The 23,349-nt window shown below is 31.8% G+C and overlaps 3 protein-coding genes across 3 annotated transcripts; all 3 read left to right on the forward strand.

Moving 5' to 3' along the window:
- The first annotated feature begins 2,820 nt into the window (after positions 1–2,820).
- On the forward strand, positions 2,821–4,581 carry LOC129944942 (piggyBac transposable element-derived protein 4-like). Its single transcript, XM_056054603.1, has 3 exons — positions 2,821–3,263; positions 3,614–3,904; positions 3,975–4,581. The coding sequence occupies exons 1-3, from the start codon at positions 2,821–2,823 to the stop codon at positions 4,579–4,581; spliced, it is 1,341 nt and encodes a 446-aa protein (XP_055910578.1).
- Positions 4,582–10,684: 6,103 nt separating this feature from the next.
- LOC129947210 (uncharacterized) lies at positions 10,685–11,992 on the forward strand. The gene is made up of 2 exons (XM_056057678.1): positions 10,685–10,836; positions 10,900–11,992. The coding sequence occupies exons 1-2, from the start codon at positions 10,831–10,833 to the stop codon at positions 11,833–11,835; spliced, it is 942 nt and encodes a 313-aa protein (XP_055913653.1). The 5' UTR covers positions 10,685–10,830; the 3' UTR covers positions 11,836–11,992.
- A 6,147-nt stretch (positions 11,993–18,139) lies between these two features.
- On the forward strand, positions 18,140–19,454 carry LOC129947571 (uncharacterized). The gene is made up of 2 exons (XM_056058187.1): positions 18,140–18,864; positions 18,929–19,454. The coding sequence occupies exons 1-2, from the start codon at positions 18,799–18,801 to the stop codon at positions 19,358–19,360; spliced, it is 498 nt and encodes a 165-aa protein (XP_055914162.1). The 5' UTR covers positions 18,140–18,798; the 3' UTR covers positions 19,361–19,454.
- The last annotated feature ends 3,895 nt before the right edge of the window (positions 19,455–23,349 follow it).

Here is a 23,349-nt window from a genome sequence, read left to right on the forward strand (position 1 = left end):
GCAAAATTGCCGCATTTGGAGTGAAGAGCAACCAGAAGCCGTTCAAGAACTGCCATGCATCCCGAAAAATGCACTGTTTGGTGTGGTTTGTGCGCTGGTGGAATCATTGGAACGTATTTTTTCAAAGATGCTGTTGGACGCAACGTTACGGTGAATGGCGGTCGCTATCGTTCAATGCTAACAAACTTTTTGTTGCCAAAAATGGAAGAACTCAACTTGGTTGACATGTGGTTTCAACAAGATGGCGCTACATGCCACACAGCTCGCGATTCTATGGCCATTTTGAGGGAAAACTTCGGAGAACAATTCATCTCAAGGAATGGACCGGTAAGTTGGCTACCAAGATCATGCGATTTGACGCCTTTAGACTATTTTTGTGTGGCTACGTTAAGTCTAAAGTCTACACAAATAAGCCAGCAACTACTCCAGCTTTGGAAGACAACATTTCCAAAGAAATTCGGGCTATTCCGGCCGAAATGCTCGAAAAAGTTACCCGAATGGACCACCTAAGACGCAGCCGCGGTCAACATTTAAATGAAATTATCTTCAAAAAGTAAATGTCATGGACCAATCTAACGTTTCAAATAAAGAATCGATGAGATTTTGCAAATTTTATGCGTTTTTTTTTTTAAAGTTCTCAAGCTCTTAAAAAATCACCGTTTATGTATGTATGTAGATATGTGTGTGTTGTGTACGTAATCAACAAACAATAATTATTGTTTAAATTACTATCAAACCATGAAAAATTAATAAACAGCCAATGTAGGGTCAGGTTTTTAAACAATAGTTTAAATGGTCAAATGATTTCTTATGTCTGTATTTTTCTTTGATTAAATTTAAGATAATTGTTATTAATATTTGAAATTCAATTTTTGACGCCCTCTTTGACATCTAAAGAACATACATTCAAACTAAATATACAACAAAAAACAAAAATGCACAAAGTCAAAAGTGTGAAGTTGATAAAAATAATATTTTTAAATTCAAATTTTGTATTCTCTCTCCAAACAAATTCAATTAAAATAATTCAATTTAAAAGAGGGAGAAATGCTTAGGGAGAATACATTATGAAATTTAAATTGATAAACATTATACAGCATGATACCTTCATAATAACTTAGGCAAAGTATATTTTTGATTAACTGATTCTGATTGGATTAACTCTTATTTAGTTAAAAACTCGATTAGAACATATTTAATAATGTTTATAGTTTAAATTAGATCAAAACGAAATGGCTCTATATTATAAGCAATATGATAAAATATTTAAATGGTTTATTAATTCAATGCGATGGCTCTTTTAGAAAGTGTGAAAAGAAATCAAAAGCAGTCCAAAATGTATTTGTATTGTGTTTCGTCTTCTTTTAATTAAAAGAGCAGTAAATATTGAACATTGATATGAAATTTTAAATTTCTTACGTCAGTCAAATAAAAGTTAATTTCTTGAATATCAAAAAAGGTACAACGTGTGTAAGTTGAAAACATTGACATCAAAGCTTTCATTGAAACTTGTTGTAGACAATTTTGAATTTGTAAATTTTTAGTTTTTAGAAAGGACATTTTATTAATTAATGTAAAAATATAAATATGTTTGATTCAAACACAAATTTAACCCAAAATACAAATATTTGCGTAAAATTGAAATAATTGCTGCTTACGAAAGTTAAATTTGGATTAAGCATTGCAAATGTTTCTGCTTTCCATTCAAATTTTGGTGGATAATTTTTGAGTTGGAAGGGTATGGAATTTTAAATTATATTTATAGTTAAATTCGCAACTCAAAGAATTAACGAAAAACACCAAAATTGAGTCCAATATAACAGCCATAACAGTTATAATGTCACTTTGACGTTTAGGTCAACTATTTGTTACTATGCAAGTTCAGACGATATCCAGGGACTTGAATGTTGGACACATTTGAAGATGACTTTTTGGAAAAAAACTGGGAAGTTAGTCAAAAAAGAGTCTCCCATCATCATATTTTTGTATTTAACTAAATGTTTAACTTTATTGCTATGTGTTTTTTTTTTGTATACCTAATTTCATTTAAAGTTTTTTAAAAAGGTGTTTATTTGCAAGTAATAATTAATTTTTATACAAAATTTAATTTAAAATGGAGTTTGAGCTGGTGTTGGGAGTTTTTTTTGTAGGCAATAAATTAAATTTTAATTTCAATTGAGGGTAAGAATTGATAGTAAAGCTCGAAGTTTAAAACTGAAACTAATAAACATGCTTTCTAAACGGACCTATTTTCAACTCAGATGCCGATGTCATAAATACCATCAATTGGGAGTGTTTGAGATTTAGCTTTAACTTTTCGTTAACATTTAAGTTGTTTAAAACCCTTTACTGCATGGTGGCTCATATATGAGCCAAACCGTATTTTTGTCAATATTTTCCAGTTTTCAACTAATTCTGTTGTTTTGTACATACAGTGTGAAATTAGTAACATAAACGCTCTAAATTGTATTGATAAACGCCATCTGTGAACGAGTTTAGGCAACTAATTTTTCCGTCAAACTCGTCACAAAGGGTGCAGTAGGAGAAATGCGTTTTTGAGAAATTCAAAATTGTATAAAAAATATAAAAATAAAATGTAGTGATTGAAAAAAAAAATACCAGTACAGCAAATAATATAAATATTATTCACAATGTGAATTTTTTCGATTTTATGAAGTAACAAGTACTTATAAGTTGAAAAAACGGTTTGGATCAAATATGGCACACCATGCAGAAATATACGTTAATTTGAACCAACATGCAATAAGAGCACAAAAGTTGAATATTTTTTTTACCTACATTCATACATATTTACGTGATATGGACCCACATCGGTTTTACGGAGGTATCCATACTACTATCCAAAATTTTCCCGACAACAGCAGTGACGAAGATCTATCGGATGATGAGCACGAGGTGAACAAAAATCTTCCGGCTCTATATATTCCAGAGTCTGATGAATCCGATTGGGAATTAGAGGATAATATTCCTCTACCCCATATGATACCTCCCTCAAGTAGAAGTGCGAGAGCTGAAAAACCCCGATGGCGGGATGGGTTTTTGGAAAAATGTGTTCATGAAACCGCATTCACAGGTGATACGACATTACCTGAGGAAATAAGGAGCTTGGATACGCCAGTACAATTCTACAAGTACTTGTTTACAGACGAAATGTTCAAATATATAGAGCAAGAAACTATCCGATACTCCTGTGAAAAACGTCCCGAAAAGATTGCCCATATTACAGCAATGGAACTTGAACAGTTTGTTGGAATATGCCTGTACATGTCCATCGTACAGTTACCATCAACCAGGTTTTATTGGAATGAAAGCCTAGGTTACCTAAAAATTAACTCTGTTATGGCATGTAACCGCTTCGAAGAAATAAAAAGATTCATACATTTCAACACCAAAGTACCCAAAAGACAACCAGGACATGATCCCCTTCACAAAATAAGACCATTCTTGGACCAAACAAGGCAGATACTCCTTACTGTCCCTAGAGAAGAGTATAGCAGTAGATGAACATATCATACATCAACAGCAGATCATCTATGCGGCAATACAACCCAAAAAAACCACACAAATGGGGATATAAAAATTTTGTTCTCAGTGGTAGCTCTAGATTCAGCTATGACTTTGAACTTTATACTGGAGCCCAAGGACATGTAAAGTTGGTAACCGATTTGCCAAAGATTAATACATCCAGTGACGTTGTTGTTCGACTGGCGAGAACTATTCCTGACGGATTCAACTACAAATTATTCTTTGACAACTGGTACACGTCCTTACCGCTGTTGACTTATCTTGCAAAGAAAGCGATTTTACCGCTAGGAACAATAAAAGCTAATCGGATTCCGGGATATAAAGTTCCTACCGAAAAGGAATTGAAAAAAAGGAAGAGGTGCAACTGTGGAAAAACTGGTGACAATTGATAACCTGGATATTTCTGTGGTAACATGGTTTGACAACAGAATTGTGAACCTTGCTTCGACATATGTCGGCAGCAAACCGTCTTCTGAAGTCCAACGCTTCAACAAAAAAGAAAAGAGCTACCAAACTGTATCATGTCCAAAGGCTGTCATGGCATATAATCGGCACATGGGTGGAGTTGATCTGTTGGATGCTCTTCTTGGCTACTATAGAATACAAATTAGATCAAAAAAATTTTACCACAGAATATTCTTCCACATGATCGACATGACAGCCGTGAATGCGTGGCTATGGTACAGACGAACGCTTGATGGTTCTGAGGCGTGGCTGCCACTAGCAGATTTTAAGTGCGCGGTAGCCGAAGATTTATGCCATGCCCGCAAACCAAGTACAACAAATAAACGTGGACGACCCTTTTATGTCATGGAGAATAATCTACAATTGAAGAAATTGAAGGGACCTGTTGCCATAATGCCATCGCAGGACGTTCGATTAGATCAATTAGATCACCTTCCTGTTTGGACCATAAGACAGCGGTGTAAGGTTCCAGACTGCCCTGGAAGATCTTATGTGGAGTGCCGAAAATGCAAAGTAAATCTTTGTTTGAATGGGAAAAGAAACTGTTTCACGATATTCCATACTACATAATTTTTTGATTTAATTTATTGAAAAATGTTTTTTGTCATTTCTGCTCAATGTGCCATATATGATCCAAACCGGAAATCGCAAAATTCTCCACTTTTTTCTCAAAAAAATCTAAATTCCTGAAACACGTGTTTTTTTAATTATAATTAACTATCACATATATTTTTTTCATGAAGAAAAAAAAATCATGCAGTAAGGGGTTAAAGTTATGTGTCAAAGTTCATGACCTTCTGATTGAATATAGATTTAGCTTGAGATTCGTTGTTTTCTAGTAAATTGGGGATAATTAACAGGAAATTGCTTAAAGGGCTCTTTATTACCTTATAACTGTTTATCTGATGAGTTTGGGTCCAGAAACTACACCAAAAATATGCATTGTATTGTGTATTATTTGCCCCGAACTTTTTACGGAAAGTCTTACTCCGAAGGCTTACATAGTCAAAATTCATTGACCCAAGCTCTTCACTTTTATTATCGCCATCAGTTTTATTTAAAAAAAAGTCAGAGTGCTTAAAAAAGAATAAAAAACAGAGAATTTAGTTTTGATAATTCCATTTTTTGATACCTTCATATTACTTTGAGGAAGGCTTAAGCTATGTTAGCTGCAGATGAAGATTCGTGTCAGTTGTTGGATTCTTATTTGAGTGTGCATCATTATAATCCTATTATATAAGTTTAATATTATATTACCATCTTAACACTGTCTTTAGAGAATAACATAACACGTTTGAAACACATCCAATCAACTACCAAGACTGTAGATTAGGTCATTGTTAAGAAGCCAAACGCACAACTGAAAACGAAAGCACTTTTAAAAAAGAGTCAATTATTTTTTTGTAATTATCTAAATTAATTTTTAATACAAACAATAGACGACTGTGCAAATAAAATTAAAAAAAAAAAACACAAAAATCCATTCGAATTAAAGTTAAACGCATTTATGTAAGTAATGACGCTTAGAGAACTCCTCAAGCTATGGCAAAAAATTTAATTCACTGAAGATTCAAAATAACTTACAATGAGTCAACAGACATAGACTTATTAAATAGGTGAATAAAATAATACAAAAAAAAATAATATTTAAACCGAGATAACCCAAACAACTCTCTTGCCAAGACCTTAGCCAATAATAGTTTACTCTTGGTCGATCTATAGGCTCTGCTGCGCGGTCAGCATGGGCATCACATAATCAACACATAAATCGATTGATCAACAAAATTCCAATGATTATAACATTTGTTTTTACCCACCACCACTGCTTCCATTTCTTCCATCATCGCATCGACAAGAGATTCCTGTGTGAATTGTAATTTTTATATTATGTAAAATTAAAAACAGTTAAAATGAGCAGACCATCCGTCAGCATACTACTGACTGACTCCAATATGCTAATTTTGCATTTAAATCTTCATCAAACAAGACACAGCGCTAAAGTATATTGATACACTCTTTTTTAAAGTTGTTTTTAATTTTAACCATGGTTGCCAACTAGGTTTTTATTTATAGGTATACCAAATGGAAATTATAAATATCTACACTAATATTATAAGTAGGAAAGATTTGTATTTTTGTATGTAACGAATTAACTCAAAAAGTATTGAACTGATTTTAATAATTCTTTTTTCATAAGAAAGCTACATTATCACTGAGTATATAAATCTATAGAAATTCCTATTAAAACCAACCGAAGGTGTAAAAAAAATTAGCTATAAAATGCTTTTCATCGCATACGCTGCGAAGAGTATTAATGAATGGACAAAAAAATGTATTCTTATTTAGTGATTCATGGTCCTTTTAATTGGCTCCCTGAAATTACGCCATAGGAAATCACACCAAAAGAATAAAATGGAAAAAACGCCAAAAATTCTCCATACAATTTTTTGGCTTTTTTCCTAGGAAAAAGAACCTAAAGAGTTTGGTGTTAGTTCCGGATTTTTTGGCTATTTTTTCCGAAAATTTTTTGGCGTTTTTCCTTTTAGAATAATGAAAAAAGGCCAAACAATTTTTGTTTGGAAAAAACGCCAAAAATTTGCTTTTGGACTTTTTTTTCCAAACAAAAAAGGAAAAAACGACCAAAAATAAACTTTTTAGTTTTTTTCCAAATCTTAAAGCAAAAAACGCCACAAACCAAAACTTTTTGGCTTTTTTTCCTAATCGAATAAGGAAAAAAAGCCTGAAAATTAACCGTTCGTTCTTCCAAACCAAAAACAAAAAAGTACATGTTTGTCGAATGTATTCATATGGTATACAAAATTATATAACGGCAAATAACAGTATTTTACATGTTTTTCACGAATTTTGAAGAGCATATTTTGTTAAATTTAGTAGTGATTGATAGTTTGTTGTTTCCCTACCGTTAGTAGAAGAGCATTTTGATAAAGCGATGGACAAAATGGAAAGTTTTGATTATGAAATTATAAGTGGTAAACAAAAAAATGTGTATAATAAAGATGTTCTTTACATTTGTTATATTTACAATTGTGGTGCTAAAATGAAAGTAAAAAGTGATGGATTGTGTGTAAAAGCAAAGAACTTCGTTGACCAATGTCCGTGTTGTCGGGAAAATGTGGCAGATGTCCTTCAGGTTTACATTTAATACCTATACAAAAATTGACAAATTGAAATAAACAAAGTTATAAGAAAATGTGTTGTACAAAACAAATGCACAAGTACCTATGATATAATCAACGGCAGGGGGGGGTCAGCGCGTACGCGTCGCGTTCGCCGTTGCGGCGCGACGCGCCACGCGGGTCGCACCGCCCCGCTCTATGTTACGTCGTACGTTCAGATTCTTTTATAGACTTTTTGGGCTTTAATTCCAAATTAATTTTGGAAATTAAGCCAGAAAAAGCTCTGTTCATTCTTTAAAGGCTTAATTTCCAATACTAATTTGGAAATTACACCAAAAAGTTATTATTTTTTGGCGTTTTTTCCATTTTAGTATTTTGGCTCTTTTTCCAAAAGTTTGGCGTAATTTCCACACTTTTTGGCGTATTTACCTTTTTGTTTTTGGGCGCTTTTTCCTATTTTTTTACGCCAAAATTGTTTGGGCTTTTTTTCCAAAACAGTTTTTGGCGTAATTTCCTATGGCGTAATTTCAGGGAGCCTTTTAATTAGCATGTTTATAACTTAAATATTTATACCTATTTATGTCTATCCGTGCGAAGCCGGGACGGGCCGCTAGTTAAAGATAAAAGAAGAAGGACTGAACATAGAAAAATAGTTAAGAATATAAAATATAGAATTTTTAAATTTGAATTTGAATTGAAGCGTTTGCATGAAGAAGGGGGTAAGTAACATTTGTTCGTTGTTGTTTTTTTTATAAATGCGGATACCTAGCTAAAAGTTAAAAAGTTATTACGTTTCTGTTAGTATTACCTTTCTGTTTTATTTGCTTATTAGTATCTTCTAAAATTGGAATACTGAAAAAGTTCTGAATAAAAAACTTTGAGTCCATATATCTCGAAATGTTGCAAACGTCAAAAACCTCCTTCTTCATCCAAACGCTTTAATTATGTTTTACTATCTTAAGGCAAATAATTAACCTACAATTTGAGCGTACAACTTATCTTGTAGGTTTAACGGTTTTTAGAAAAGAAGCTAAACTAAATTTTTTTATGAAAAATCAAGCAACTAATACTAAAAAAAAAACAAAAATAGGCCATTTGTCATATAGTGAGTAGTTTGTTCAAAAAAAGGAAAACGTTGTGTAGGATAGAGGGTCTATCTATGCCCCCTCTGTAAGGCGAGATCTTAAGAGAAGTTATATTACATTGTTGCGATATAATAGCCTAGAAAAAAAAGTTTTAGATCTCAATTTTAAAAACATGCAGTCTTATTTAATAGAATTCGCTAAACAGATGAATAGTTATACAGTGAATAAGGATTTATGTAGGCTCTATGTAACGTTGCAAAAATTCCTATTTATAAAAAAATCTGCTATAAATTTTAGTTATACAATGCTTATATCAAAAAAAGTGCCAAAAGTACTATAAAATCTGCTAGTTGTCATAGCAACTAAAATATAACAAAATAATTCCAATTATTTGTATGATATTCTCTTTCTCTTTCGAAAATCTATATTTTTTTTAGATTCTTCGTTTCTTCGGCTCACGAGCTAAACTCGAGAGGCATTATTGTTTTTATTTTAATTTCAAAAAGAGAGGAGAGAAATCAAAATGACATTTACGAAATAATAATAACAATAATTTCCTTATGTAGGCTCTATTCAACCTCAAAACGCGTTTAGCTTATTATGGGACTATGCAACCTTGTATAAGTTTTATAAATAGCATTTTTGTGTTTAGAGGCATTATAGAGATAACATAACTTTATGTAGGCTCTATACAGCGTTTTTAAATAAGACTGATGATGTTTAAATAAAAACACTTTTTTCAAAAAATTTCCGACATTAAGTACTATTTTATTTTTTATTATTATTTTTTATTTATATCCTTGTCAATTATTGATTAAACTGAAAGAAAAAAAAAAAAAACAAATCTAAAAATTTGTTTAAGTTTTTGAGATAACTAAAAACAATTAAATCTACTTTACTTTTTTTTTGGCAAGTAGTCTTCTTTACGAAAAGTTATCGTCATTTCCATAAATCAAGTAAATGTTAATAATAATGGTCTTATCAATTATTCACGTCGTCGTCAACCTCTAGGGCTGAGCGCAGCATAGCAAAAATACGACAAAATCGTTAGGTATTGTTTTATCAATTATATTTTTCTAATCAATTTAAAAATTAAAAAAAATTAAAATTGAATAAAATAAGCACATAAACAACACAAAATCAGTAACCAATTTTTGTGTTTGAAAGAATTATGTGAAGAGTTAAAATGGGTCGATAAAAAATGAAATATTTTCGCAAAATTTAAACAACCTATTGTTAAGGGCTAAGCAATTTACTAGTAAGCAATTAGCAAAAAAAGCAGGTCTCCCGATTTTGTCCGTCTGTCTGTCTGTCTTTGCCCCAATGGACCCCATATTTCTTAACTTGTTTCAATAAAAAAATATGTTTTTGTATTGCTTCAGACGGGTAGCCCCCATAGAACCATCCTTTTTGTTTTTGAATATTCGCAGGAACTCATGAATCGATTTCAATAATTTGTTTGTGAACAAGCTCTCATATTGTCTTAATAATATTTGATGATCAAAAGGGTCAAACATTTTTTCTTTTTTTTGGAATATAAAAAAATATTGTTTTTTTTAAATCCGATACCTCGAAAACTGTTCGACACTTTTATTGAAGTTTTTATCATTATATTTTAAATAACTGCATATCGACAATATTTTTAAAAACAAATAAAAAAATGTATGTACACAAAATTTATTAAAAAAACATCGCTCTGCCGATTTCAGCACATTTTTTTATGAAATGAAATGGCGTTTAAATGTTTGATATATAATTTAGATAATCAATTTGAGAAAAAAAAATCAAAATTGAACAAATAAGAGTACAAACGATAAAATTATTAACGGAATATATTTTTTGTTTTTGAAAAAAATTATGTGAAAAGTTGAAAATTGTCAACAAAAATAATGTCAGCTAAAAACTATTAGTTTCAAGAAGGAATCTCTCGATAGTTTTTTTGTAATAAAACAAAATCTATAGGTCAATTAGTTATTTTGTATAATTTTTCAAAACAAACAATTTAACTATGGTGGCAACACAACATGACACTTGCCCTCATAGATGATTCGTAATGGCTAATTTATGCCCCCATCAAATTGTTTCAAATTAATATCTATACAAATGCTCAATGTATATTAAACTGATACTCTCAAGCTAGGTTTTGATTGTAGGTTAGGTACGCATAGTTACTTTGGGCATAAGATAGTTTATTTGTGTGTTGGACTTGGAGCATGGATTGAGAAATGGTCCACTCCATGGAGCAGAAGCTACACTGCGCATATTATAATGGTTTACGAGCTTTAGGTCTTGTTTGTTATGGTGAGCCGAGCCGGCCCATCGGCCATTCGTTGGTTGGCAATCAACCCAACGTTGTTTGTCTGTCAGTTACTCGTATATACATTTTTAGGAGAGGCACACAACTCTGATTTTTTCCCAAAGTCTGAAAATTGTTAAAAGTGGTGTAACCAAAAACCCACTTTTTTACTATGACTATGTGCATTATGGTGGAGGCCAACTTTCCTGGGTATAAAAGAAAACTAATACCTTAGTAGTGGTATCAGTTTGTCTCGTCGCGTTGTCATTGAAATTAATATAATAAGTGCCGGACGATCAAAATGAAGGTAAGGACATGAACTTAATAAACTTTGCAATATGGAAATTATCCCTGATTTATTTTTCAAAAGGTCCTTCTCTGTTTAACTGCGATTGTATGCACTTGCAGTGGTGGAATAACTAGTGGATATGATGGCAATTCAATAGTGAAATCAATAGAAATTGAGCCCCAACAACTGCAGCACATACATCAGGTGCAGGTCATCGAGCAAGGGCAGCATGGTTCTGAAGGAGTTCCAATTGAATTATTTGACTCACAAAATGTCCAAAGTGGAGCCGAGTTCAGTGGAGGATTTAGTGGAAGTCAAAGTGGAGGTCAAAGTGGATGGCAGCCCATAGCTGACATTCACTCTCAAAATTCCGAACCAGAAATCATCAAAATCATTCACGAGCAGGCTCCCAACACTCATGGCAGGCATGCGGGATTCGAAACACAATCCCATCAGCAGTTCCAGCATCAAATCATACAAATCATCGAGGAACCATCATTTGGCAGTAACCATCAAGGTGGAAACCATCACCAAATAATAAAGGTCATTGAAGAGCATCCATTCAGTGGACATGGCGGTGGATCGAGCGGCAGCAGTGGCCATGGTGGCCATGGCAATAGCCATGCGTTCGAACCTAACTTCGGCGGACACGGCTCACCTTCCCAATCGGAACCACAAATTATATTTGCCGATCCCCCATCCATTCCTTTCCCATCCAGTTCCGATACCTCGTCAAAATCCTTGAATCCCCTTAGTTCCTTGGGGTCGGTTATCCCTCAAATTTTGAAATTCCTTTTTGGCGGTGGCGGTGAATCAAAGTCATTGCCATTACCATCATTGAGCGGTCATAAGGCAATAAATACCCCTCATGCTGGTAAATTGACAAATGCTTATGGTTATGGTGGAACAGCTAAAATTTCCAAGGGAGGAAAGTTGCATAAACACTTTTACAACTCTGGCCGAGTGATAGAGAGGGGGACTTTGAAAATATCTTCGGTTAAAAAAGGCAAATGGTAGTTTAGGCTTGAATCTTGCATCAGCTTATGTATACTTGAAGTCTTTTGTTTGTGTTGCCAAAATATTCAGTCATTCATCTTAGTTTAAGTATTTATATAATCACAAATTAGGAAAAGACCATTTTATAAATAAGATAATAAATTGTATTTAAGTAGAATTTGTATTGCATTTTGTTCGTTTATTGCAAAGCTGTGCAGCACCCGTGGAATGTTGGTTAGTGCGTTGGACTGTCATGCCAGAGGTCTTGGGTTCGATCCCTTCCTGTGTCTACAGTTTTTTTACGGGTACTGCCTCTTGCGAGGAATTGACAAATTCTCCAAGAGTAATTCTTGTCATGAAAAAGTGCTTTCTTAAATTTGACGTTCGGAATCGGCTTTAAAACTTTAGGTGGGGACCTACATCCCTGGCAACGGTACTTGCACACAGGAATGGTTGAGAGTTGTAAGTCACTAGGCCCTAGTTCTCAATGGACTGTTACGCCACCCAATCTATTATTTATTGCAAAGCTGAACGTGGTGAAAATATGTTCGTCTCAATTTCTGTTTTTGTAACGCATTACTATATTCGGACGCAGAATTACAACTTCGGTTTTAGGCAATGTTTAAAGTATCCGTTAAATTGTAATTCATTTAATAAAGTACACAATACAGATGGTGCTTAAGTCACCACAATGTCGCATGAGGCTACAATTTCCAAATGGCACCAACTGTAAAATTTAGTTCGAGAACTTGTGGGGGACATAATGTTTATTGTCAAAGTTTAATAAACCAATCATCACTGTGCAGTGTTTTGCGGGGAAGTTATTTGTTGTTTGATATTTGAAACAATAAAATATAAAACTGTTTTTACATTATAAATTCAAACTTAATTAATCATTAACTTGCGCATTTAATTAAGTGCCGTACGCTTCTATATCCAAATTTTTGAAATCAACCTAAACAAAACAGAATGACTTAAGCAGAACTTAAGTTTATTAAAACACCTAAATTCGGATTTTGTTTATTAATTTGCATGGCTTTAGCCATACGGAGAATGTGAGTTATGTAAATGAAGTAAAAGAAATAAAATTAGAAAGAATGCCACTAAAAAATAACTAATTTAAAGATGTGTTTGAATTGTTGTATTTTAAAAAGTTGATAAGGGAAAACGAAAGTTAAAAAAGTATCAATAAAGAAAACTAATGCAAAAACTGCATATTAAAATAATGGACTAGTTATAGCTATAATTATAATTTTTTAATCATTTAAAATTTTGCTTCAGAGTTTTAAAGCTATTAAGAAAGTTAAAATGAATGTAATTTTATTTTAATATAGAATCTTTTGGCCAAGTGCGTTCACTACCAATATCAAAAACTTATACTCGGATTTCTTAAAGAATAATTAAGCCTACATATTTTTAAATTAAGAAAAATACCTATCATTTTATGTCAAAATTATTTTTCTATCTCTTGTTCGTTTTACCTCGCAAGATATAAACAGTTATTTTAAGAAAACAAAACATTAATTAATCAATCTCAAATATGGTAGATTTCCCATGAAGGATTTTGAAGACAAAAAAGACACTGAGATGCGATTTGAACTATTCTTACAAATTTTAAAATTACCAAAAATATTTTACATATGTATAAAAAATAGTTTAGTTTGAAAAATAGTTTTGTTAAATAGATTTTTAGTCGAAAAGAAATGTTTACCAATTTTAGTAGCATTTCTTAAATTTTTACAAATTGGATGAATGAAATCAATTTGAAGAACCGAACATCAATTTTTAAAGAGAGATAAAATCATTTTTTATTCGAATAATTTTTGACTTGACCAAATTTTTTTTAATTTTTGTATTATTTATAAAAAAAACCATTATTTAGATTTTTTTTCAAAAAATATACTTTTTTGAAATCACGTTACAATATATTATATAAAATTTAATTCAAGTCTCTAGCGTTTTTGATTCATGAGATATTTGGGGCTAACTAAAATGTTCACCTTTTTTTAAACTGCTATTGTAAAAAAAACCACCAACGCAATTTTCTAGAGAGCCCTTTCTGAATTATTATCTCTATAACGAAATTTATTTGAAGTCGATATTTCTTCTGTTTCTTGAGCTATGGACGACGAAAAAAACGTCGCTTACGTACGGACGTACGAACGTACGTATACACGCACGCACAGACATCTTTCTAAAAATCTTTTATTTCGACTCAAAGGACCTTGAAATGTCAAAATTTTCAATTTGACGAATCGAACCCATTACAATAATTTCCTATGGGAAGTAAAAAAAACTAAACTTAAGCTTTTAAGTGATATTTTTTGGCCAGGAATGAGCAATACCCTTTGTGTTGGTTGGTATTAAAATTAAACTTATGAGTTGTAAATGTTTTTAAAAGAAACATTATTTATTTAACGCAGAATTTTTCTCACAGTAAATAAAAATAGTTGTTAGATCTGATAACACTTGACAAGTCTAGTTTCCTGGGTAATCAAATTGAGCTTTTGCAATGGTTTTGCTTTTTTGTAGATTTAGTTGAAATGGATTTTAAACTACTAAATTACGTAAAGTTTTTGAGATATCACTTTATAAAATAAAAAATCACATATTTAAGTCTTTTTTGGGGATATCATGAAGTAGCTTCATACATTTTTTTAAGTATTGTTCCTCTTTTGAATCCTTTGTTAAACAATTATATTTTTGAAGTTTATTAAAATATAATACAAATATTTTTTAAGACTGGTATTTTAAAATATGATCAGTTAAAATTAACTCCAAACGTATTTTTTAAATCTACGAAATCGTTACATTCAAGATTTGTTCAGATATAGATTCAAATTAAGACTCATAATAACTGGTGAGAATACTCAGAAACTAAGTAAGATACGAAAATCATGCTGTAAAAAACAAAGACTTGTACTTTATAGAATCATCATACAATTTATTGTTAATGAAATTTCGTGTTTTAATTTAGCATCTAAAACAAAGTTTTTCGTTGTCTTATGCACTTTTTTGAAGATACATATTTTGAAAACTTGATTTGCAAATTACAATTCAAGAATCGTAATCCTTTAAAAAGTATTGTTTTGTTTGTGTCAGAAAAAAACATATCTTTTCCCCTCTAAGTAATTTCTAATTTATTTTGTTTTGTTAAACTAAACACAGTACTTTAAAAAAAGTATACAGATAATATTGGAGACAAATTTTAATCGATTTAAAACTATTTAAATAAATATTTAAATAAGCAAAACAAATTGTTTTCTTAGTATCCCTTTACATTTTATAAAAGTTAAAATCACAACTTTAACTCTTTGTAATTTGCAAAATCCATATGACTTCTATATTTTTAAAATTTTAAATTATCTTTTCCCAACAAACTTAAATATTCACTTTAAAACAACCTTGAAACATGATTTCAGGGTAGTTTTTCCTCAATGCACAACCTAATAAAACTTAAACCAAAGCATTTAAACCTTCTTTAAAGAACGAAATCCAATACAAATCCCACCAGACACATTTCAGCAGTTTTATTGTAAACTCAGTCATCTTTAGAAAAAAAAAACAATAACTTTCCGTAGGGAAGTCTTATTGCAATTAAAATTTCATTAAAACAAACAATAAAAATTACCGTAGGCAATATTCAAGATGTACATATTTAACTAAGTACATATTTTTTTACTTTGAAAAACACTTGAAACTTTTATGCTTACTTGCCATGAAAACTAAAACATTTTAATGAAATTCTATGTCTCTAAATCAATTCATTGGAAAATATTATGGCAATTATGCTTCACATAACTTTTTCCCTTAATATATTGACTCTTGAAGCTTATAACAAATAATACATCTCCTACAAATTCCATTAAGATTTTACCTGTAGTTCCTAAAAAAAACATAATCAAAAAAAAAGGCTATAACTTTTTAAAGGATGGTTACATTTCTTTATTAAATGTTTTATTAGGCTGGTCATTAAAAACTATCCAGAAATCATGTTTCATATGTTTTGGTTGTCTTAATGTGAATATTTCTACACATTACCCCCCCCCCCGCATCAATACCCCTCCCACTTAGAATGACATTTTACAAAAAGCCAATATGATAATTTTGACGTGTTGCCATAGAAAGTTATTGTAATGGGTCCGATTTGTGAAACTGAAATTTTGACATTTCTCGACTTTTCTAAGTCCAAATAAAAGATTTTTAGAAAGATGTCTGTGAGCGTGTGTGTACGTATGTTCAAAGGTAGGTACTTTCGTGAAGTTTTTTTGGTCGCCCATAGCTCAAAAGCCAGAGGAAATATCGACTTTAAATAAATTTTGTTACACAGATAACAATGCAGAAAGATACAGAAAGGGTTCTCAAAAAAATTGCCTGTTTTTTTTTACCATAGCTGTTTAAAAGAAAGGTGAATATTCTGGTTAGCCCTAAATATCTCACGAACCAAAAACGCTAGAGACGTGAATTAAATTTTATATAATATACTGTAACGTGATACGAAAGAAGTATATTTTTGAAAAAAAAATCCTAAAAATTAACCATTTTTTTATAAATCAAAACAACTGAAAAAAATAATTTTTCACCTCAAAAATTTTACGAATACAAAATGATTTTATCTCTAAAACAAATTTTGTGCAACGAAAAATTAAGTTTTTAACATCTGGTAAAATGTTGAGAACAATCGAATTGACAGTTTTGTGTATACAAAATTAAAACCCAAAAAACAAACATTACTCAAGTTTGGTAAAATTGACAATTTTTTCTTTACAAGAAATAAAAACTTAAAAGAAAATTTAACAAAAGTTGGTAAAAATTGCTTTTCGACTTAAATATCTTTTCAAAACTTTGAGATAATGGCTTTAAACTACTTTCATCTTTTAAAAATATTGTTACCAACACTCAGTAAAATTTTGAGGAAAATCAGACAGTTTTTTATTTACAAAAAACAAAAACCTAACAAAAGAACAATGCTAAAACTTGGTAAAAATTTACTTTTGACTCAAAAAGCTTTTAAAAATTAAAAATATTGTCTTCAAACCCTTCTTCAATATTAAGTATTTTTTTATAAGATTATAAGTAAGAAAATTTGGTAAAAATTGATGTTCGGTTCTTTATATTTCTCAAATTAATTTCATTCATTCAATTTGTAAAAATTTAAGAAATGCTACTAAAACTGTTAAACATTTGTTTTTGACTAAAACTAGATTTTCAAACTATTTTTTATATGAAAAATACTGTTGGTAATTTTAAAATTTGTAAGAATAATTCAACTAACAACTTTTTTAAACCAACACGAAAACCTACAGACTTTTAAGCAAGACAAAAAGACAAACGGGATGGGAATTTATCAGTGCGGGTCGCATCCCATCCTCTTTTTATTACTAATTATTTGGTGGTAAAAAAACTGCTTCTGAAAATTATCATTTTTTAAAGCCTGTTCAGTACTTAAATATAAGAACATTCCAAAAATCTCAACAAATTCGAAGCTTATTGTAAAGTTCTGTGAATATTTAAATAACACTAGTCAAAATCTTAAGCTTGTTTCTTAAACTCACTTAAAAACAAATAAAATCATACAATTTTAGAATTAATTTAAATATGTACAACCATAAATTAAAAATAAATACTGAATCGCTTGGAAATTTTATAAGTTTACATTTGTATGTTAATATACTCACCTTATTTATAACAAACTCTCTTTACCCAAAAGAGATCAAAGAATTGTAAGAAATTTCAAAAATGACTTCGTTCCATATCAAACAATCTTTTTTCGTGCCTGAAAGTTCCGAAACATCATACTTTCGATTTGTCATCATCATCACTAAGATTTTAAAGATTTTTTTTCTCAAACACTTGACTACACAAATGGCTACGAATTAAAATCGTGCGTTAATTTTGGTACCCCTTCAATATAGTAGGTGTATCTACCAAACCTACTTACATACATATTCTCAAAACTTAATTCGGTTACTGTTACAGTTGCACTACCTTACATTTACATATGTATATACTTTAGTGATACAGTTTTAATTAATTAAATTAACAAATCAACACCTTGCTCCAGTTGAGATACACATGGTTAATTTCACTTAGTCTTTCGCCGACCACTAGACTGATTAAATCGCACTATCAAACTTGACTTCACACGAATATTCAAAACCAAAAAACCTAGAAATTTTGATTTTTCATTATCGTATTACCAAAAACAACGTAAAATCTTCTTTTTTTCAAATTGGATTGCCAACATTTTGTTATGCTTTTATGTAAATTAATCAGGTTTTAAATTTTTGATTTACTAATTTGTTTCTATTTATGAACATTTCACTTGCAACAACAACAACTAGAAATTTATTTAACAATACAATAAAAACAAAAAGAAAGAAAGAAACATAAACAAAACACTAATGTCCAGTCCGAGTCCATAACAATATGATGAGATTTCCGTTTGTCACATAGCGAGTTATGGTGGCGATATATAAACAATATACAGTTAGATAATGCGATGTTACATCAAATTATAATCTGGGAATATTAAAAGTCTGTCATTTAGCCGGTTTGCTAGGTTGGCTTGCAAAATCCGAAAGACAAAAGAAAAACTCCGAAAAGCTTGCCACACACTTCTTGGAGGTTTGAAAAATTGGAAATAGCATCGGATAAAGATGGGACGGGAGTTAGTACGGGCTCCATCACGTCAACAAACGCACCGTTCGGCGGCTACCGCGACGACGCGGACGGCCTCTGTGGCGTTAGCTTCTGTAAGAGTTTTGTTTGTGCAATAATCCGATGAAGCTATTGTTTTTAATTTTTTGTTAAAGAAAAGACTTGCACTTTTATCATGAAAATTGTAGATTGAAGATGCCCCGAGGGGCTAAGTCAAATCCATAAGAGAGATGCTATTGTTTTTTCTTAAATGATTTATCATGTAGCTCATAGCGTTTTAGGTATAAAATCGAAATGGAGTAATGATTTACAGCATAAAATCAAATGACTCAAAGGTATCAGCAGCAAATACACGAAGCGCACTTGATATCAAGTTTCCCAGTCATGAAGGTGAGTACTTTTGACACTTTGGAGAACAGTGAGATTAATTGTTATTTCTTGTTTCCATCTACAGGTCTGCATGGTGTTTCTTGCTGTCCTGAATTTAAATGTAGTTAATTCAGGCTTCATTCCACCAATTCAAGAGCGTGGATTCATGCCTATTACTCATCGATGGCAGACTTCCTTAGAGGACAGTGGTTTGGGTGAAATTAACCAATTCGAGCCCGAAAATCAGCATGAATACGATTTTGGTGATCAGGCTTCTGATCTGCATTTACATGAGGATCATGGTCAACATCATTACGAACATTTTGAAGATTCAGCAGAGGAACATCAACCCTCATCACCGATATTCGAGGACATTCGAAGTCTACCATCTGAAGACCATGAAACTAAAAAGGAGAAAACTATTCACGTACATGAGCATCATCATCATTATCATAGTCACTATAGGACACTCCCAGTGTCGATAATCAAGAAAACGGTGTACTTCAAACATGGATGAAGAATTTAAGTTTGTTATTGGTAAACGTTTATACTTGAAAAGACTGTTGCATTCTAAGAAATAAAACTTTCATCTTCATTTATTTATTACAAACTAATGCATTTATATTTTTTGTGGTCATAATATGTTAAATTATTAAAAACTTGATTTTGTATCTAGTTATTGTTCAAAAAACATTCCAGTTATAAACTTATACTGATAGGTTGTCAAAAAGTTATTTAAATGTTTTAATAAAGGTAACCGAAAAAAGGTTCTAAGTTTAAAACCCTAGTAATTTTAAAACAATCATTAAATAATATAATTAAACATTAGGAAATTTCAAATTGGAACTCGAACAAGAACAAACATTAGGGAAATATTGAAATGGTTCTAGTTTTATGAGACATAAAATAGAAATTATTTATTTTTAAAAATAGAATTGTTTGAACAAAAAACTATCTGAATTCCTTTTAGATACACAGTCTACACTTTACATGTTTGGAAACTGCTGTAACTAAAGGGTTGTTTTTTAAAAGCTATAGGAAAGTTTTTTCAAAAAAAAAGAAAACACATACAATTCAGAAAAATGCACGAAATCTTCATTTGAATCGATAGTACGGTCCATATAATTTAATTTTTGAAGATTATTTCATGAAAATGTTGACCTTGACTGCGCCTCAAACGGCCCATCCGGTCAATCCAATTTTGACATACTCTTTTCAACATTTCGCGCGGTATCTCACGAATAAATGTTTCAATGTTGTCTATACTAATGCGTCAATTGAAGAGGGCTTGTCTGTATAGACATGAGCTTTAACATAGCCCCACAAAAAATAGTCTAAAGGCGTTAAATCGAGCGATCTAGGTGGCAGAAAGAAAGTGAAACAAATGTTTACAGAACTCGCCTTTTTTTTTTTGTTTTTTTTTTTCAAATTCATTTTTATTTATTCAATCTTAAACCTATCTTAAAGCTAGACAAAAATTCATAAAACTAGCCTAATTATCCATAACTGAAAACTAACTTAATGGTCCCATACGGACACTCTAAGTTAAACTATAACACTTAAAACTATTGCCTTTCGGCCCTAAGATCTATTTTACTTCAATTTATATTTTATTTATTTCTGTATTTATTAGAAAATTTTGAAAAAAACAAATATCAAGATCCTTTTTTTTTTACTTAAAAACTATTTAAAATAAGGTCCTTAATATAAAACTTAAAACTAACTTAAACTACCTATTCTACCTATAAACTACTTAAAACTAGAACAACCACAGCAGCAAATCTAACTATCTAACATTTTTGTTTTTCATATTTTGTTGTCTTTTTTTTTTATTTTTTTTTTGTATTCCATGTTTTCTTTTTTTTTATTTTAATGTTCTTTTTTTTAATTTTTTTTTTGTATATTTTGTATTTTTTTTGTTTTTTTTTCCATTTCTTTTTGTGCCACCATACCTATTTTACTTAAAACTAAGCCCTAAAACTATAAAACAAGTATGTAAGCCGGCCAAGGCTTAAAACCCCATCCAGACTACCCAATATCAAGTGCCGATTGAAGCCACCAAAACTGGTTCTCCTGCTTCACCCTATCAGTTCGGTCCCGTTCGGACACAGCCCTACTGAACCGAAGGAGCTCTGCTCCGCCTTGTGCCATGACGTCCCGATTGTACAGGAGTCGCCTATCTACGGTTCTTCGTCTGACGTGGTAGATTAACGGAACTGCCAATCTATCCTGTATCAGACCGCATTTGTCTAAAAAGAGGAATGCCTCTGGTGGAATGAAGCCGCTCAAGCGTGCACTCTCTAGAGTGCACGGATAGAACGCCCCGAAAATTAAATTGTTGGTCGAAGACATAGCTCTTGCAATGTGACCTCGAACGAGTTTTATCACGAAATTGTCAATTCTGTTGATTCGAGCCCCGTTGTACAGGACCTCGTTGGAATAATAATGCACATAAGAAGATTCGGCTGTTCGATATAAGCCGGTACAGCGTCGTAAACACTGCCGCTCGAACACCCGAAACTTCTCCATCTGGGAAGGGGCAACGTTGAACCACATAGGACAACCATACACGATCATTGGCCGTATGAGGGCCATGCAGCAAATTACCTTCACTCTGGGGTCAAGCCGACTGCTAAAAAACAGCCGTTTCGTCAGAGCGAAGGCTCCTCTGGGACTGGTCATTTATACAGAACTCGCCTCTCATAAGTCCATTGTTGTCCGTCTTGTTGAAACCACATGTCATGCCAGTCAAGCTCTTGCATTTTGGGCAAACAAAAGTTGGATATCATCTCACAGTAGCGCTCACCATTCACAGTTACGTTACGATTCGCATCATCTTTGAAGAAGTACGGTCCAATGATGCCACCAGCCCACAAACCGCACCAAACTGTGACTTTTTCTGGATGCATTGGTAACTCTTGCAATCCTTCTGGCTGATATTCTCCAAAATCGACAAATCTGCTTATTTACGTACCCATTGAGCCAAAAATAAGCTTCGTTGTTGAACACAATTTTTCGTTAAAAAAGTGGATCTTCGGCCAACTTTCCAAGAGCTCATCTCCCAAAAAATTTACGCTGCAGTAGGTCGTTCGGCTTCAATTCTTGCACCAGCTGTATTTGGAAAATTTTTCAAGTTGTTGAGTAAAAGAGGCACAATTGCTGCGAACGGCCACGGACGAATCGATAATTGATGGTCATCATTTACACTGGTTCATACAGCGGTGATATTTCCTCCAGTTCGCACTCTACCTAAGCGTGTTGGTAGTTTAATGTTCAACAATGTAATTTAGTGCAAAATTTAGTCACAATAGCCGGTTCAGTGGGTCGGTTAAACTGACCATAAAATGGAAGAAGCGCGCGATGAACTTTCTGAACAGAGCACGCATTTTGATAAGGAGGTTCGTGGTTAAATTATAGACCGAACAGAAGTAGGTTGATAGTGAAACAAAATACGAAACGTACGTCAGCTGTTTAAACTAGTGTTGCCAGAAAGATAATAGCTAAAAAATCACCCTTTTCTCAAAGAAAAAGAGTAATTCAAGTTATTATGTAAGACATTATGTATCATTATTTACAAATTTTTTGTTAATAATGGTGCCCTCAGTATTTGTACTAATTTTCATTCATAAGCGAATTATTTCGAGGTAAAATGTTTATTTTTACTGGGGTGTCATTCCGTAATTTCCGAAACGATAATCGTCAAAACGATTATCATTAACGATATCGTCAATAATTTGCTTCACGTAACTTTATCACTATCGTCTCGTTCTATCGTTTTCAGTATAAGTTCGTTGAGTATATACCAAATGTCAAAATGAACTCAACGAAAGATAATGCTTGTTCAATAACTTGAAAATGTTATTAAACTTGGTTTTCCTCTATGGGAAATCATGAAAATTTGGAAAAAACGTATTGTTAATAAACATCCCAATTATTTTGTGATGTTTGTTGTTATTGTCACTTTTCGTGTTTTTATTTGTTGCCGCCGAGAATAAAACAATAATATGAAAATATTTGTTCAATGTCTTATATTTTTGTAAATCAGCTGCAGTAATAAACCCACTTTGGTCCAAGGGAAGGAAGTGAAGACTTCATTTCATCCACAGGGAACATAACTTGGCTTCAAAAATATTGAATGTTTCCAAAACTAATTTGGATTAGTGCTTTGTGCAAGAGCGATACAAAAATCGTTGCCTGTCGAATATACCAATGTTCCTACGCCCCAAAGTTTTAATAGTTAGAACAAATTTTAATATTGAATGTATGTATATACATACATTATGAATGTAGAACGACAACCGTCTGGCAAATTTATTGTTTATAATATCATTATAAAGTCCTCTTTTGCAAATCCAGAACTACAATTGTTTTATTTATTTAACAACAATTAAGAGAGATTACTAATACTATATAAAAAAATGAGTAACCGAACTCATTGTATTTTTTTGAGTTTTTATTTTTATTTTATAACAAAACTTTTTTGCTTAGTTGTCAATGGAAATTAAT

The sequence above is a fragment of the Eupeodes corollae genome, chromosome 2 (genome assembly GCF_945859685.1).
Source record: "Eupeodes corollae chromosome 2, idEupCoro1.1, whole genome shotgun sequence".
NCBI classification, from domain to species: Eukaryota; Metazoa; Arthropoda; class Insecta; order Diptera; family Syrphidae; genus Eupeodes; species Eupeodes corollae.